Consider the following 14065-nt stretch of genomic DNA (forward strand, 5'->3'; position numbering starts at 1 on the left):
TACAGATCGGGGTGCCTTAGAGGCACCAAGGTAGAAACCAGGTTGGGGTGTCTCCAGGATGCCAAGTTGGGGCACATTTAGTGATACTGATGACCTAGAGCCATGATACTTCATGACGACAAAGCAGATGTCCCCAGTTTGTTGTTGGAGACCAGGAGCATGACTGCAGTCATTTGTTTAAGGCGTGCCCCAAGTTGTTTTGACTGCTGCACCAGGAAAAATGCTCTGAGTGCCACGCTCCCTGAGTGCCATGCTCCCTGAGCATGGGAAAGTTCTGACTGAGTACTCAAATTCTGTATGTATTGAGGCTGGGGCCACTTTAATGTGAGCCTACATGCCGCACTGAGGCAGGTTGGAGTGTCCCTGGTACACCAAACAAAACTCTTGAGGGAAGGATTTGGACAGAAACACATCACTTACCTAGTGCCGAATTAGTTGTAGCCATTTGAATGCTGTGGATGTAAGCTGGCATCATGTTAAGATGGTTTGAGCTGAACACTCAAGCTGTTAATCATGGGAACCATAGTGACCATGTTGGTTCAGGATATGGAGTGACTGGAAGGCTGCTCCTGTATCCCTGAGGGGCTGGAAACTCAAACCTCAGTCCCGTCTCCAAAAGGGGTCAACTGGAAGGTGGTCCCACAGCCCCAGGGGTCAGAAAGCGAAGCCGGTAGTCAGACCTCTGACCCGGGTTTCGGCACCATTTATGTTAGGCGCGGAGTCATTAAAGGAATCCACATGAGACAGCAGTTAAAGCTTAACAGGTTTATTGAGAGAAAGAGAAACAGATTGAGAGTAAAGGAGAGCAGGCAGGTGGGAGCCAGTGAAACCTGTTAGCGAAAGGAAAGGAAAAATGACTCCCAGTCTCTTTCTGATAGCTTGTGGTTTTAAAGGAAAAACCACATCAGGAGGGTTGGGGGTTGACAAGTGGCTGCAGGCATCACTGGTAGATATCAGGCTGGTGCAGATTATGGCTTCATGCTCATGGTTATCTGGTCTGGCCTCTGGCAGGTGGGGTGTCAGCACATTCATGCTCATCTATCTTGCCAGCACATCAGGTCCTGTCAGAGGAGCTGTTGAGGGAGAGAAACTGAAGGGGCCCCCATGCCACAGAATCCATTTTGTATGTCAAGTTTTGTTTTCTGAGACCTGACAGGTACCAGGATTGGGGTGTTGTGATATGCAAAGAGCAGAAATGCTGGAATGGCTTTATAAATGGATTTGGGGAAGATTCTTGAAGAATTGTGTGGAGCTTGATAGAAAAAGCCTGATTGCTTTGAAGAGACTGTTGATAGAAATGCGATGCTAAAGTTGCTTCCAATGAAGCTTTAGGCAGAAATGATAAATGTGCCATTGCAAATGGAAGGAAAGGTGAACTTTGTTTAAAATGGCAGAGAATTTGGCAAAATTAAGTCCTGATGTCAGACAGAAGGCAGAACTTGAAAGTGATGAGCTTGGATATTTAGTCCAAGAGATTTCCAAAATTAAATATGGAAAGTACAACCTGGCTTCTCCTTGTGGCTTATAGTAAAATGTGAGGAAAGGAATAAGCTGAGAACTGAACTCGTGGGTACACAGAAACCAGAAATCAGTGGTTTCAAAAATTCAGTTTCCAGAAATTAAGACCCCAGAGAATAGAGTCCTATGTGAGGATTTAACTGAAAGGGGAACCAGTACAGCCAATTCAATGCAAGTCAGGGTTGGAAATGTGGCTATCCAGACAGAATTTATGGAAAGTCATGGTCTGATGCTTGGGACCCATGTGTGCTGAATAAAAGTTCTGTATGAAAAGAACCACTGACAGCCTGGACTACAAAGAAAAGGGACAGATTGAAGTAAAAATGACTTCAAAGGTAGAAGCATGGGAGCTAAGGTTGGGAGATAAGATCTCTTGGGCCAGGAGAGCAGACCCACCCATGCACAGAAAGGGTGGTTTTGCTATGGAGCTTGCATGGGCAGGCCTTCCACCCCATTGTTCAGAATGAGTGCTACCACCCTAGGGCTGTCAGATGGCTGGGGGATTGAGGGGAACTTGGTCACCCCATTGTACAGTAAGAGTGCTGCTGCCCCAGGCTTCAGAGAGGGTGGAGCACATTCCTCGGGCACTGGGGAGAGTCTGGCCCTACCCCACCGATCTGGGGGTGTTGAGCCTGTGCCTCAGAGTTTGGGGAAAGTCCAGCTGCCACCCGGATGTTCAAGGGTGGGACTGAGAGTATGGCCAGATGCTCGATGTTTAGAAATGTAATAGTTCTCAACCTAGTGTTTGCAGAGAGCAGGGCTGCCACATGAGGTCTCGGGTAGGGTGTGGCTGCTGCTCTCTCAAGCTCAGAGGAGAAAACGTCATTCTGTAGATGATCTGCAGACCCAGAAATCTAATGAAGTATGCTCTACAGGTTTTCAGAACCGTTTGGGACCCATGACCCCTGTTTTCCTTCTAGTTTCTCTTTATGAACTGGGAATGTTCACCTGTGACTATCCCTTCCTTGTTTATTGGAAGTAGATCACTTGTTCTAAGATTCACAGGTCCATAGCAGAGGGGAATTTTGCCCCGGGACAGACCACGCCTGTAACTGATTTTAATGAGACATCGTACTTAATACTGTTACTGAAATTATTTGAGCTGTGATACTGTGATAGAATTAATGTATTTTGCATATGAAAAGAGCATGTTTTTTGCAGGTACAGAGGGCAGAGTGTAGCGTTTTGAACTGTTATGCACCCCAGAAAAGGCTATGTTCCTTTAATCTATTCCTTGGGTGCAGGCCTATTACGGGGGAGGGGGGGACCCTTTGGTCAGGTTATTTCAATTCAGTTATGATCCAGCTTATTCCAGATGGGCCTTTATTTTTCAGTGGAGTCCTTTAAGAGAGATGAAATTAAGAGAATCTCACAGAGAAAAGGCCGGAGAAGCTAAGAGAGGACCCACAGAAGTTGAGAGAAGAAGCCACTGGAACCAGAAGCTGACAGCAAAGAAACCTGGGAGAGAAGGACCAGCAGACACCAGCCTTGTTCCTTCCCATGTGACAGAGGTGTCCTGGACACAGGCAACCTGTCTTCAGGGTCTATGTTATCATCTTGTTGCTGCCTTGAGTTGGACATTTTCATGTCCTAAAAACCGTAAATTCTAAATTATAAATCCCCATTGTAAAAGCCAACCCATTTCTGGTATATTGCATTCTGGCAGCTTTAGCAAACCTGACAGAGACTTTGCTCCAGGCTGGAGCAGGACTTCCTGAAAGTCTTTGAAGACGTGGATCTTGCATTGCAGGCCAAGGAGACCTGGCAGTGGGACCTAGGCACCTGAAATACCCACAATGTCTTGGATGATGAGAAAACAAACACTCTTGAAATTAAGTCAGTGCTCATGGAATTCCATAATAATATGGAAATGGCTTTATCCAAACATGCTACTGGAGGAATGCAAAGAGGTACTTGTCATATTCCCAGACAGGTAGTTGGAATCTCCCCTAGGGCTGGGTTTGGAACCACCTGAGGAGCTGCTGCATCCTAGTGTCACCTTGATGACACACTATGAACAGCTCTCTATAGACCAACAAAGAGCTGCTTGGTACTGGGAGGCAGTTACAAGATGGATAGACAGCATCCTGTTTGGAAAGCCACTGCACAGGGACTGATGGAAGACTGACTGAGGAAGGTAAGATCAAATCAGCCAAATGGGCTGAGCTGCACGCTGTTTTCCTTGCAGTGATGGAAGAATTGAACAAAAGTCTGTATGTTTGGGATCTTACTGACACACGGGCAGAGGCCACTGGCCTGGCCATATGGTCAGACAGGCAGTAAAGGAAAACTGGCCTATTAAACAGATGCCTGGATGGAGCTCTATGGGACTCACTATGGGAATATAAGGGCGAATTAAAATATTACAGGTCGATGCCCATCAGAACCACCTTCCAGGACTGGAAGGTGACTGGAACCAGCAAATGGCTACCCTGGTATGCTCACTTGAGGTGGCCACCTGGGCCCAGGAGACAAGTGGGCATGGGGGAACTGCAGCAATGCAGAGATGAACTGAAGGTCGACACATCCCTCTTGCACCATCCAAGGAACCAAACGCCAACAAGAACTGTGTCTGCCAGTAGGAAACACAAGAGAGTGCAGATGGCTATGGGCAAGCTCCCTGGAGGAAAGGGCCTTGCACACAGCTGGCAGGTAAATATCATCATATGGATGCCGGGGGAATCCAAGGAAGCTGTAAAGGGGTCCTTACAGGAACAGTCACTTACTCTGAACAGGGTTTTGCATACCTGGTGGTAGATGTAAATGCTCAAGGTACTATAAAGCGACTGAAGAGAAGATGCTTGTCATAACTCTGATTGTGTAACCCCAACCCCAAAAGACAAATTAAATGCCTTACCCCCAGGACCTGTGGATGTGACTTTATGTGGAAATAGGGTCTTTGCAGATGTGATCAGGTTAAGATGTGGGCATCCTGGACCAGAGAAAGCAGACTCTGGTCTCCAGAATTATGGGAAAACATTTAAAAAAATGCTTTTTTTTTTTTTGCTGCTAGAAACCTAACATAACACTCTACCAATTCAGACCTCCCAGTTGCATTTCATCAGACCAAGAAACATGGGCAAAGAGCTGTCTCATCAAGTGAACACAGCACGTTCCGTATCATCCTCACGGAAGATGTGGTTTGAAAGAAGAATGAAATGGAGACTTGAGACACTTGTTGTCTACAAGAGAGTGGTAAAGGCAGGAAGGTCTGGCCACAGGAAGGTCCCCACTTGATAGATTCCCCCATATTTCTGGAGGATCTGGGGAGGAAGGACTGGGGGGATGCCACTATAACTAATTCTTCCCCACATCACCAAAACTTCCTTTTTTCCTACCCGTGCCTTAGTGAGAAACTGTGAACTGTACCATGATGCCTTTACAGAGGAATCCCTAATGGCCTGTCAAGGTGGACCGTCTTGCAAAATCAGGATTGCAGTGAAAGCTGCTGTCCTGCCTCGTGGTAGATGCCCACGTGTTCCGTGCTCCTCTACACGAAGGCGAGGGCCCCGGGGGAGGCTCAAGATCTCACTTCTGGCAATGTGGCTGCCAAATTGGGCGGCCTCACGTCCTTCCAAAGGTGGGCACATGTATATTAAATCAGTAATAAATGGAGAAGAGGAGAAATAGCAGCCAAGGGGGGAGGAATGAATGAACGGGTTATTCAACAAGGGAAGGCCATGTGACGGTGACGCCTTGAAGAGGTGCAGAGTGAGAGAACAACGGGACACTCAGCACAATTCACCAGATGCCCAAAGCATGAAGTCATGTTTGCCAAGCTCACTCCTTCTTTGGACCCTGACAAGGCCGCATAGGAGCCTCAAATCTGTGTGGCACCATTTTGATCACACAATAGGAAGCTGAGCTGGACTGAATGTGGAAGCCTGGGTGGAACTTAGGTGATGTGCCCATATATTTGACTCTTACTGTGGAGGTTACAGATGCTATAAAGGGCATCATTAGGAAGGAGTATGACCATTGGGCACAGCGGGCTGAACACTCTGTGACTGAATAAACCCTGGTGACTGAATGCTTAGAACAGCCCCTAGTTGCGGGGGACAGACCAATGCAGCAGCAAGCCCTGCAGTAAGAGTGCCTGTGCACATCACCCGTTAGGTGAGGGGAAAGCTTTCAAACAGAATAGGATGTCTGATGGGATGAGAGCAGGAGGTAACACAATGTGATCTGAGCTCCCCTGCGACACAGGCCTACCCTGAGACAGGAAGGCTATGGGAAGCTCTGCAGCCACACCCACAAAACACATTTGGCTGGGACCAGCACTCATCCAACTCCAGTATGGGGGACCCAACAATTCTGGGTGCAAAGCATGTGTGCACACCACACTCAAGCTCTGAGGATAATTGGCCCCACCACACATGGTGGAAACACACCAGCCATGAGACGTGGGTATAGCCTGTTTGCTGGTTCTGTAAGTCCTTCTGGTAAATCGCAGAGTCTCAGGTGTTTTGGGAGACCCACGGTATAGCCCCTCCACCATCCCAGGCAGGGACAGCACCTGTCCTCACAGCAGCCCATTCCTGTCCCTCTGCCTGCCTGACATTCCAGGAGTTGAGACATTTATATCAATGTCACCAACCCAGGCAGCCAGTGTTGGGTCTCAGTGAGTGATGTGGGGTGAAAGAGAAGGGAAGCCAGGCACCTTCTGAGCCTCAGTATACCCATCTGTCAAATGGAGTCATTTGCAAAGGGAAATGGAACAATTCCTTGGGCAGGGGCAGGCAGCTGAGGCTCCAGCTCAGCCAGGACCTGCACAGAGAGTGAGGTGGGTGCTGCCAGAATGGTTTATTGTAGGTTGGGCTATTTGGGTGGGGTGTGAGGGAGGGTCCCGGTGACCCTCTCTAACGGGGCACGGCACAGAGCTGGTAGGGGGACGGAGTCACAAAGACGGCAGAGAGGCCGTGGTCGCTGGGCCGGGGCTGCCCGGTGGGCACCGAGAAGCTAAAGCGCTGCAGGAGGCAGGTGAAGAAGAGGAAGAGCTCCATGCGGGCCAGGGGTTCCCCAAGGCATGCGCGGCGGCCTGTGGGTGGGCATGGGGGGCTCGGTGAGGAGAAGCAGCCAGGGACTTGCCCATCCGAGCCCCCTCGGGAAAAGGGCAGGGGCCCAGCACCCGACAGGCACCTGCTGAGAAAGGCATGAAGGCCTCCGGCTTCACGAAGCGGCCCTGGGCATCCAGGAAGTGTCCCGGGTGGAAGCGGAAAGGCTTCTCCCAGGCAGTCTCGTCCTTCAGCACTGATGACAGGTTGAGGATGAGTGTCGTCCCCTGAGCAGGAGAGGCCAGGTGGGAAGGGTGGAGTCAAGGGCTGGGGGATGCCGCGCCTGCTGCCACTGCACAAGCAAGGGCACTTGCACCATCTGCCTGGCACACAGGAAGCTTCCCCGAACTATGCCTCCGAGCTGGGCAGGGAAGGGGGGCCAGACCCTACCTTGGGGATGCAGAAGCCCTGGATCTCAGTGTCGCGGGATGTCATATGTGGCACGCCCAGGGGGATGATGTCCCCGAAGCGCTGCACCTCGTGGATCACAGCTGTGGTGAAGGGCATGCGCCCCTGGTCCGCCATCTCTGGCCGCCGCCCCTGCCCTATCACCTCATCGATCTCCTTGTGGACACGGCCTGGGCAGACAAGCGACCCTCAGGGACCAGAGCCCAGGAGGCTCAGTGCTGACCTTGCCCTGACAGCCGCCTATCCCCTTTGTTGGGGGCAGTGCCCACGTGGAGGAGGAACACTGCTACAGGAGCCCAGGCCCAGCTCTGGGCAGCATCCCGTGGTGTCCAGAGGAAGCTCAGGCCCCCAGCCTGGCCCTGCCCACACTCCACTTCCTGCCTCCCGGGACCCAGGCAGGCTCACTCTGCACATCCGGGTGCAGGATCATGAGCAGGAGGGCCCAGGCCAGCGTGACGGAGGTGGTCACCATGCCCGCTGCAAACAGGTTGCTCACCACCATGCGCAGGTTGGCGTCAGTGAAGCTGCTCTCGGGGTTCCCTTTGGCCTGGGCCGGACACAGAAGGGCTGGCTCAGGGGCAGAGGGAGGGCATTCCCAGACAGAACCCCACCATGTGCAGCTCGGGCTGGGTGCCTGGCCACTGGGCCATGCCCAGACCTCCCATCACAACCCTTCTGTGTCCTCTAGGTTACCCACACATGCTTCGAAAAGCCCACCCCTCACCTTCTCTATTTCACTAAGGAAGGCCTCCGTCAGGTCGCACGGCGGCTGGGCCGGGTCCCAGGCCTTCCTGTGCTCAGCGAGCAGCTCGTCCAGCAGGTCCATGAAGGCCTTCTGCACCGGGAAGGCTTTGCCGGCCACCCCTGGGATGCGCAGGAGCAGCGGGAAGGCATTCAGCACCTGTGCGGGCCGCAGGGCGGGGCTTCGTCCTCCCTGCACTCAGCCCCCTCCTTGGCCAGGCCCGTTCCAGCCCTGCGGGCCCTGTGTCCCGGCCCTGGGCCCTGGCCTGTACTCTCGCTGTGCTCCTCCCAGAGGTGCCCTTCTTCCCCTCGCCCCCAGGCACAAATGCCCTCCCCAAATCAAGTGCCAGGGGCAAGGCGGCACCCCTCCGGGTCCTCCTCCCGCTCCCAACGCCGGCCGGAGCGCACCGCCTGGGTGAAACCCTGCTGCTCCTTCAGAAGGGCCTGCACCAGCCCCAGGAGCTTGCGGAAGGTCGGGTCGCTGTACTCGAAGCGGCGCCCGTGGGTGAGCGAGGCGATCACGTTGCACACCGCTTGGTTCAGGAGGTTGTTGGGGCTGAAGGGGCGGCCTGGTGGGGAGAGGGAACCGGTGAGGGACGGTCGCCCCTCGTGCCCCGCGTCCCCGCCCCGGCGCTCACCTGCATGGTCGGCAAAGGCGGCGCACAGGTTGGCGGCCTCCTCGGTCACCCACTGCTCCAGAGACTTCTTGCCCAGGCCAAAGTTGCGCAGGGTGGACAAGGAGAAGCGCCGCTGCTCTCGCCACGCGGGTCCGTAGCGCGCGAGGACCACACCTGGGGGCGGGGTGAGCGTCTGGGCGTGGCCCCGCCCTTATCCCCCACCCAATCAGATGCTTTTCCTCCTTGCTCAGGGAGACCCCAACTCCGCCCTCCTCGGGCTCATCCTGCCTTGACCTCCCCACCCACCCCGTTCAGACCCCGCCCAATGCCCTGGCACACTCCGACCCAACCCGTGCCCCGGACCCGCTGCGCCCTCCAGCTGCTTCTCCCCGCCTGGGTGGCCTTTTTCCTGCGCCCCTTGCCCGCGTCAGCCGCGTCTGTCCCGCCCTGCCAGACTTGGGGCCGCTGCCTGCCCAGCTCCTGCTGGACAGCGGTCTCTTCCTCTGCCACCCCTCACCTTGTGCCCGGGGCCCGTAGCCTAAGTGCTCGTTGACAGGGGCGGGCGGGCGGTCTGCGGTGTCCTCGCCGCGTTCTAGCAGCGCCTCCCGCACTGCCGGCAGCCCGTTGAGCACAACCACGGGCGTCCAGACCAACTGCAGGCTGAACACGTCCCCGAAGCGGCGCCGGAGCTGCAGGCCCAGGGCCGAGGGCGCCGTCAAACCCTCAGGCTGCTGGTCTCATGCTCACCGGACCAACCTTGGGGACCTCGAGGACATCTGGCCTCCTGCTTTGGGTCACACCCTCTCCAGCACTAGGACCTTTCCTTGGAACCCACCATCTTGAGACGATTTTGCAAGATTCACCAAAATTATCAGTAGGCCTGAGTCAGCATCTCATCTTACTGTGAGGGGACAGTCTCAGCCAGGTGAGCAGCCTGTGGCCCACAGTGGACAGATTGGGTCGTGTCACTGTTCCTTCTCCACCATTATTTCCAATTTGAAGGTACTCTCCAGTTGGTCATCCTCCCACCTCCACTTTCTCCCTCCACCTCTTCTTTAGCCCTTTTCTTGGGTTGCCTTAGTTGTCTTTTGAAACCTACCGTGCTGCATAACTTGATCCCAAACCCGCTGCCAAGTCCCAGCCATCTTCAGACTTTGTCCTCTCTGCACTTTGATTTCCTAGCATAGATCTCCTCCCCAAAAACCTCTGACCAACCTCTTCTGGACCAGTTGCTTGTCACCTCCCACCTCCTGTCTCATTCTTAGAAGGGGACCCCTGCTGTCCCGCAGCTCACCACCTCCCTCACCTTGCTGAAGCTGTGCGGCATGTCCTGGAAGTCCACCTGCAGGAGGTTGCCCAGTCCAGGCAGTGGCAGGGGGCCTGGTGGGTAGCGTGGGGCCCAGCGTATGCGCCGGTGCATCAGGTCCACCAGGAGCAGGAAGATGGCCACGGCCACGGCCAGGGGTGCCAGCACCTCCCCGGTCAGCAGCCCCATGGCTGCCTCACTGCCCACCAGGATCCTGGGCAAGGGAGGTGATGAGCATGCAGGGAGCTGTCCACACGTGGGACCCTGATCACACCAGGCACCCGGGATAAGACCAGGAATTCCCAGCACACAGACGGTTTCCACAGGCTGTGCCCTGTCCTTTAATAAAGAACCAGGGCCTGCCCTGTGCCCTCTGCCCTACCCAGTCTGTTTGGAACAATGCTGAGTAAGCAAGGAGGAACCAGTCCCCATTAGTTGTGAAACATCCCTAGGTCATTGTTCCTTCTCTTCTTCCTGTCCCTGCCAGGTGGGGTAGGAGCAGAGTCCTGGGACGAGGCCCCACCCCTGTACTGTGCAGGCTGCTTACAAGTCTTGAGGCTAATAAAACCCGATAGAGCCTGCTATGACCCTGAAGCACCCTGACGTGTTTACAACCTGGCCCTCAGAATATGCCTTCGCTTTCCCACCCTCACCTGCTCCTCCTGGAATTGCTTTTCAGGGCCTGGGGAGATCGGGATGGACAGTGGAACCCTGGGGGGCAGAGAGACAGAAAATGCGCTTTTCCTGCTGGCCCCCACCTCACACTGTGCACCCTTAACATGCACCAGCACACAGAACCACCCACCACCACCAAAGCCCTCACACAATCACTGCTCAGCCTGGGCGCCCCGGTACTGGGCAATGTCCAGGCCCCATGTCCTGGCCTCTCTGCTGCTTGCTCAGTGTCACCTTTCTGCCAGGGTGGGGACTTGAACTCCTTCTTCCACAACAAAAGGGCTGGGATTTGGGCCAAGTCTTCAAGTCAGTTAAGCTGATTAAAACCGAGGCTGAGTCCCAGTGAAAGGGGAAGGTAAAGGAGCCAGGAAGTGGGACAGAGGCATTTCACAGAGCAGGAGGCAGGCAGGGCCTGGCATGGCTGTTCCACCACATGCCCCCTCGCCCAGTCTGGGGGTGTGTGAGGCAAGGTTGCTCTTTGCTCTGGAAATAGCTGGAGTATTCAACAGCTTAGGGTTTGAAGGTGCTCTCCCCGAACTGAGGCAGGGCCTGAAGCAGCACCCTCCACCTTCTTTCCCAAAAGTATGGACCAGACCTTTCCCAAGGTGCCCAAACAGCTCATAGGCAGGATTAATGGGATTTATTCATTTTAGAGAACCACATCTCGCCTGCCCTCCATGGAGCTTCTGCTCTGGTGGAGCTGCTGGAGTTTCAGGCGTGGGCTGGATGCTCTGGCAGCCGGGGATGACCTGTGTCCAGGTAAGCAGCTCCATGTAGTAAAGGTGCCACTGCTGAATGGGTACACACCTACAAGCATGTTAAACTCAAAGGCTGCAGCTGCTGAAACGCACATAAGTTCACTGCAAAGGCTGGAGCTGGGAGGAAGATGTGGTACATGAGTCGTTGCCCAGCAAAGGTCATTTTAGAAGCCAGTGAAGGAAAGAGCTAGAATGATCACTTGTGCCCAGCTGGGGTGTTAGCAAGTCAAAAGGGGACAAAAGAATAAAATAGAAAATGATAAAGAAGCATTTGCTGTCAGGAAAATAATTTCCTCAAAACATTTTTTCAAGTTGTGAGACTTAGCCATGGACACCCAAAATCTATGCATTTCACTTTAACTGTGTTAATGCCAAGCCAGGGTGGGAACGGGAACCCAAGAGGCTCAAAGAACCTTCGTGTCTCTGCATGCAATCCCACAGCCTACACCACACCCCCACATCTCTATCCCGGCTGAGCAAAAAATGAGAAATGGACCATGCTGCAGATGGAGCCATTACAACTAGATTAATCTGCCATTTGTATAGCCCCAAACTGATGAGCATAGAAGAACTCATTTATAATTGCTTGTTTCTACTTCCCAACACTCCTCCCAGTACTTCTTTAAAAAAGTCTGGTAACATTGCCATTTTTTTTTATAACCTTTAAAGTGAATGTTGATTGGCAATGTGTCGTCCTGTCAGCTGAGGTCGGCCTGCCCGTCCCCACGCGCTGCCCGCCACCCTCCTGCGCAGGCCGAGCAGTGAGAGCAGCTGTCGGTTTGTTTCATCCCGGGCTTGGCTCTAAGGGCTGCCTGGCCTGCAGGAGCCGGAACGGAAGGAGGAACAGACGCATCCACTTTACACGAAACAAAAAAGGAAACAAGGTTAAAATGAAGTTTATTATTTTTTCAGTTTTTTTGTTTTTGTTTTTTTAAATAAAACTGTTTGTGAACAGCTATTTTATCCCCATGGCAGAGTGACCCCCGAAAGATGCACTAACCCCTTCTTAAGGCCTTAACAAGATTTTTTTGTACTTTTTTTCTTTTTTTAAAACTCAGATATTTAAAAATTATACAATTTACAAAGCAAAATGAAACAATACAACATAAAGAATCATGTAGCACAGGGCTGCTCAACTGACAGGCCCCCTTTTCCTTTATAAAAGTGAAAGCACAAAGTAAAAAAGGCTAACTGGGTGTCCCTGGCCCACTGAGCCCACACGGATCTCACAGGGCCCAGGCCATCCTGGAGCAGCTCTTGTCCCCTCACCTTCCTGTCCCCCCAGCAGAGGCGGGGCCTCCTCCCAGCCCCAGGGTCAGGCCCGGCTGCCCGGAAGGTGCCGAGGCTGCCGGTCCTCCCTCGGCCCCGCCTGCCGGCCACACAACACAGCCCCCGTGACCCAGGTCACAGCTCTGAACTCGGGGGCACCTGCCACTGTCACCCAAGAAAAGAGAAAAAAATTTAAAATAAGAATAAATAAGTAGTGTTTCTGGAAATGAAAAAAATTTATTTTTGTATTTAGACATCATTCCACCCCTTTTGAAAACATGGACCTTCCCACTTCCCTCCCCCCAGAAACCTTCCCACTTGGAGACAAACAAATGAGAAAAGGATTGTTTTGATGTGGTTTGTCTGCTCTTTCAGTCCTGGGTCTAGTGTTCTCTGAATCGGAGTGAGACAGGCTACAGATCAAAGCTACACACTCCCGTCTTTTATGAGATGAGAGTTTGTTCAGTTGAATTTCACATTTAAATTTCACTGTCATTGGAACAAATTTGGAGTTAACTTGTAATTTTAAAATAGAATCAAAGGGATAGCGCACCTTTCATTTAAACAAAGTCTTTCCAGACTAAAAATAGATTTATATATATATATTTTTTATCCCTCCCTTTAATTCCCCCCCCCTTTCCCCATCAACCCTCCCGTTCCCCTCCCCCCACATTGTCACTATGGAGATTGTGTCCATGGAAACAGCCATTCTAACTTCTTGAGTCTGTCTTTCCTGTGATGTCACCAGACTGAGTGTGATGTAAGAATTTAGGAAGAAGTGCTGGCATGAGCAGGCACGTTGGGGCAGGGCGGGGCAAGGGTTGTGGCTGCGCAGTAGGACGATATCCATGCCATCACGAGTGTCCACCACCTTCTCATCTCCACAGTTTCACCTGGAAAACAAGACAATGGAGCTCAGGGCTGAGACCCTCTACAGGGTCTGCAGTCACAGCCCCTCCTCCATGGTGGGGTGAGGACAGGGCTTTCTGCATGCCCCACTCAGCACGGCAGTCAGGACACTCTGGATATACATGCTACTGATGCGGGAGACATCTGCACCAAATGTCCGAGCCACTACAGAGTGTCTGTGGCCTGGAACATGCTTAAAGGCACCAGTGACCTGGCCAGCTGCGCAGGGCCCCACTCCAAGAGCCCTGCTACTGCAGGTCCTCCTCCCAAGTGCAGGTAAAAGGAACGGAGACTAGGAGAGCATTCTGTGACCCTCTAGTGCTGGGGGCTGCTCTGGACTGGGGCAGCCTTGGAGTTTTTCTAGTACATGGCTGTGGCTTAGTACATTAGTAGCAAAACTTAGTCCCCCAAAAGTGGAGGAGGAGACATGACACAGGCTCCTACCCTGCTGAGCCCGAGAAGGCACCCAGAGTGTGGATGTCAACGAGGGCAGGGCAACCAGGCCTGAAACCACGAAGCACAGTCAGTGTGGAGAAGCCTTTAGCTGATATAGCCACTGACACTTAACAAAACAGGCTTTAGCTCCACTGAGAGTGGGGTTGGGGTGGGGTATCTCTCAGCCCTTTCTCTGTTGAGAAGAGAGGCTCTCACAGAGCTGAGGCATGATCCTCCTGGGCCTAAGAAGCCCAAGGCCTCAGGACCCACAGGGCTGTCCAACCTCTGGGCTTCTATCCAGTAGGGAAAAATTAAACCAGAAGCCAGGAATTGTGGCAGCCTTGCTCTTTGCTTGCAGCTGGAAGGTGGGCTGGG

The 14065-nt window shown here is 53.0% G+C and overlaps 2 protein-coding genes and 1 long non-coding RNA gene across 5 annotated transcripts in view; 1 reads left to right on the forward strand and 2 right to left on the reverse strand.

The window, feature by feature from the left end:
* Positions 1-5892: 5892 nt before the first annotated feature.
* LOC143691075 (cytochrome P450 2D17-like) lies at positions 5893-9953 on the reverse strand. The gene is made up of 9 exons (XM_077169062.1): positions 9645-9953; positions 8856-9027; positions 8360-8512; positions 8130-8290; positions 7705-7881; positions 7386-7527; positions 6963-7150; positions 6658-6799; positions 5893-6556 (listed from the first exon to the last, which is right to left on the reverse strand). The coding sequence occupies exons 1-9, from the start codon at positions 9831-9833 to the stop codon at positions 6378-6380; spliced, it is 1503 nt and encodes a 500-aa protein (XP_077025177.1). The 5' UTR covers positions 9834-9953; the 3' UTR covers positions 5893-6377.
* A 2004-nt stretch (positions 9954-11957) lies between these two features.
* Positions 11958-14065, reverse strand: part of TCF20 (transcription factor 20) — a 152476-nt gene continuing 150368 nt past the window's right edge. For all 3 annotated transcript variants that reach the window (XM_077169060.1, XM_077169059.1, XM_077169057.1), the window contains one exon: positions 11958-13239. In XM_077169060.1, the coding sequence (XP_077025175.1) occupies positions 13222-13239 (18 nt within the window). In that variant the 3' untranslated portion in view covers positions 11958-13221. The remainder of the gene's footprint in view (positions 13240-14065) is intronic.
* Positions 13072-14065, forward strand: part of LOC143691076 (uncharacterized) — a 29569-nt gene continuing 28575 nt past the window's right edge. Inside the window, exon 1 of the long non-coding RNA XR_013179338.1 lies at positions 13072-13531. This is a non-coding gene — a long non-coding RNA (uncharacterized LOC143691076). The remainder of the gene's footprint in view (positions 13532-14065) is intronic.

This window comes from Tamandua tetradactyla, chromosome 7 (genome assembly GCF_023851605.1).
Source record: "Tamandua tetradactyla isolate mTamTet1 chromosome 7, mTamTet1.pri, whole genome shotgun sequence".
In the NCBI taxonomy this organism is placed as follows: Eukaryota; Metazoa; Chordata; class Mammalia; order Pilosa; family Myrmecophagidae; genus Tamandua; species Tamandua tetradactyla.

Excerpts from the sequence above, each read along its gene's own strand:
- LOC143691075 (XM_077169062.1), bottom strand. The coding sequence starts at position 9,833 with ATGGGGCTGCTGACCGGGGAGGTGCTGGCACCCCTGGCCGTGGCCGTG. Across the intron at positions 8,513-8,855 it reads CTACGGGCCCCGGGCACAAG|GTGTGGTCCTCGCGCGCTAC; the intron begins GTGAGGGGTGGC and ends CCCCGCCCCCAG. Across the intron at positions 7,882-8,129 it reads AGCAGGGTTTCACCCAGGCG|GTGCTGAATGCCTTCCCGCT; the intron begins GTGCGCTCCGGC and ends CGGCCCGCACAG.